Genomic DNA, 2,317 nt, shown 5'->3' on the forward strand with positions numbered 1-2,317 from the left:
CAGTGGTCGTCACAACCGAAGCCTTTGAAGAGCTCTGTCAGTAGTGGCCACACTTACGCAACTGTTAAGTCAAAGAAATTCGCATCCATCACCAGCGTAAGCAGAGCATGATGGTTTTATGGCTGATGCTCAGCCCGACCACCAAACCCCGCAACTGGCAGAGTAGGAACCTCAGGTATTCGTAACATGGCCTCGGGCTCGAGATCGGTCGCCATGGATTTAGGTGAGATTGCCCGAATCATTCAAGAATAAATTATAGCTGGCCTGCAACGGAATGCTCAAGGGCCAACGAGTTTTACCACTAACACTCCATTCACGCCGGAGATACTGTCATATCCCCTGTCTGATAGATTCAAATATCCTCGCATTAAAGAGTATGATGGGACAACCGACCCAATCAAACATCTCAATATATATACTGATGTCATGAATTTGTAAGTAGCACCGGATCAGGTTATGTGAAAAGCCTTCCCGCAAAACGCTGATTAATGTTGCTAGGGATTGGTTCTCAACATTGGAGCCCAACTCTATAGCCTTATTCTCAGATTTGGCTGATAAGTTCTTAGCTTTCTTTGCAAGTAGCGAGCGGATTAGAAAGACCGCGGTCTCTCTCATGTAACTTCGTCAGGGACCAAATGAAACCCTACGAGGATTCATGACAAGGTTTAACAAAGAAAGACTTCAAATACCCGACCTTCACATCACAGCGGCTATCTCCGCCCTCACTTACGCCATAAGATGTGAAGCTTTCAAGATGTCCTTATCAAAGACCCCGCCGCAGACAGTGACCGAGCTCCTCACCCGAGCTAAAAAATACATTAATATGGAGGAAACACTGAATCCAAGGAGACCTGGTCCTTTCTATGAAAAGGCCGAGAACAAGAAACAACATTATCCCGTTTCTCGGCCTGAATATCCTAGGGAAAAGCGCAAGAATGAAGGTCCTCCAGGGCCCCTCACCCGATTAAACACATCCAAGGCAAATATCTTAATTGAGATCAAAGATATGAAAGAATTAAAGTGGCCTTCAAGAATGAAGTCGCCCCCTGACACAAGAGATAGGAGCAAATATTGTGAATTTCACCGGGATCATGGGCATACCATGAAGGATTGTCAAGCCTTATAGCGGGAAATTGAAGTCCTCATTAAAAGAGGACTCTTAAGGAATTACATTGGTCATGATAAACGCCCGAGGAATGACCGTGGCAATCAGAAAGAGCCTGGAGCCGGAAGCAGTGCTCAACCCACTGCCGGGACCATTAATGTTATCATTGGAGGCATAGCATCTAGAGGAGACACAAATAGTGGGCGAAAGCAATATGCCCGCCAACATGCTCATACCTCAAAGGAATCCCACGATAAACTTGAAGACATTACCTTTGGAGCAAGAGATTTGGAAGGAGTATCATATCCTCATGATGATGCCTTGGTCGTCTCTGCAATTGTGGCTAACTTTGAAGTAAAGAGGATTTTGGTTGATAATGGAAGTGCAGCAAACATACTATCACAGGAGGCTTTCGCTAAAATGGGGCTCTCTCCCAAACAGCTCAAAGCAGTAAAAACTCCTCTACAGGGATTTGGTGGTAGAGTCATTATCCCTGAGGGCATCATCGAGCTATCGCTTACATTAGGTTCTAGTAATACACAAGTGACGGAGATCACACCATTCCAAGTGGTTAATACCCCTATGGCTTACAACATCATTCTCGAAAGGCCCCTACTAAATAAGATCCAGACTATTGTATCCACTTTCCACCTGGCCATGAAGGTCCCAACAGGCCATGGCATTGGAGTAGTTCGATGGGACCAAATAGCTGCCAGACATTGCTATGTTACTAGCATTCGAGGAATGAGTACAGACATTATGCAACTTTTAGACTGAGCTCAAGCCAAGAAGTAAACTTGCCCCGGTTGAGGAATTGGAAGTGACCGAGCTCGAGCACGAAAAAACGGTAACTATTGGTCGGGATCTCAAGGCCAGCCTCTGGGAGAAAGTCATCAATTGTCTATCCCGCAACATCGATATTTTTGCATGGAAGGTTAAGGATATGCCAGGGATAGACCCTGAAGTAGCTGTCCATAGACTCAATATAAGCTCAGGGCCCAAACCTGTTAAGCAAAGGAAGAAGCAGTTTGCGTCGGAAGACGTGTGGTCATTTAGGAAGAGGTCGGCAAACTGGTGAGAGCGGGGTTTATAAGGGAAGTCCAATACCCTAATTGGCTCGCTAATGTTGTTCTTGTGAAGAAAATCAGTGGTAAATGGAGGGTCTGCATCGACTTCACAGATCTCAATAAGGCGTGCCCAAAAGACAGCTAT

General features: G+C 45.6%; 1 protein-coding gene across 1 annotated transcript; it reads left to right on the forward strand.

The window, feature by feature from the left end:
- Window positions 1-655: 655 nt before the first annotated feature.
- On the forward strand, window positions 656-2,179 carry LOC111377693 (the record flags this gene model as incomplete). The annotated part of the gene is made up of 3 exons (XM_023000823.1): window positions 656-1,073; window positions 1,140-1,792; window positions 1,878-2,179. Coding segments are annotated over exons 1-3 (1,373 nt in total), but the record flags the coding sequence as incomplete, so codon positions are not given.
- Window positions 2,180-2,317: the final 138 nt, after the last annotated feature.

Source organism: Olea europaea, unplaced genomic scaffold (assembly GCF_002742605.1).
Source record: "Olea europaea var. sylvestris unplaced genomic scaffold, O_europaea_v1 scaffold17089, whole genome shotgun sequence".
NCBI classification, from domain to species: Eukaryota; Viridiplantae; Streptophyta; class Magnoliopsida; order Lamiales; family Oleaceae; genus Olea; species Olea europaea.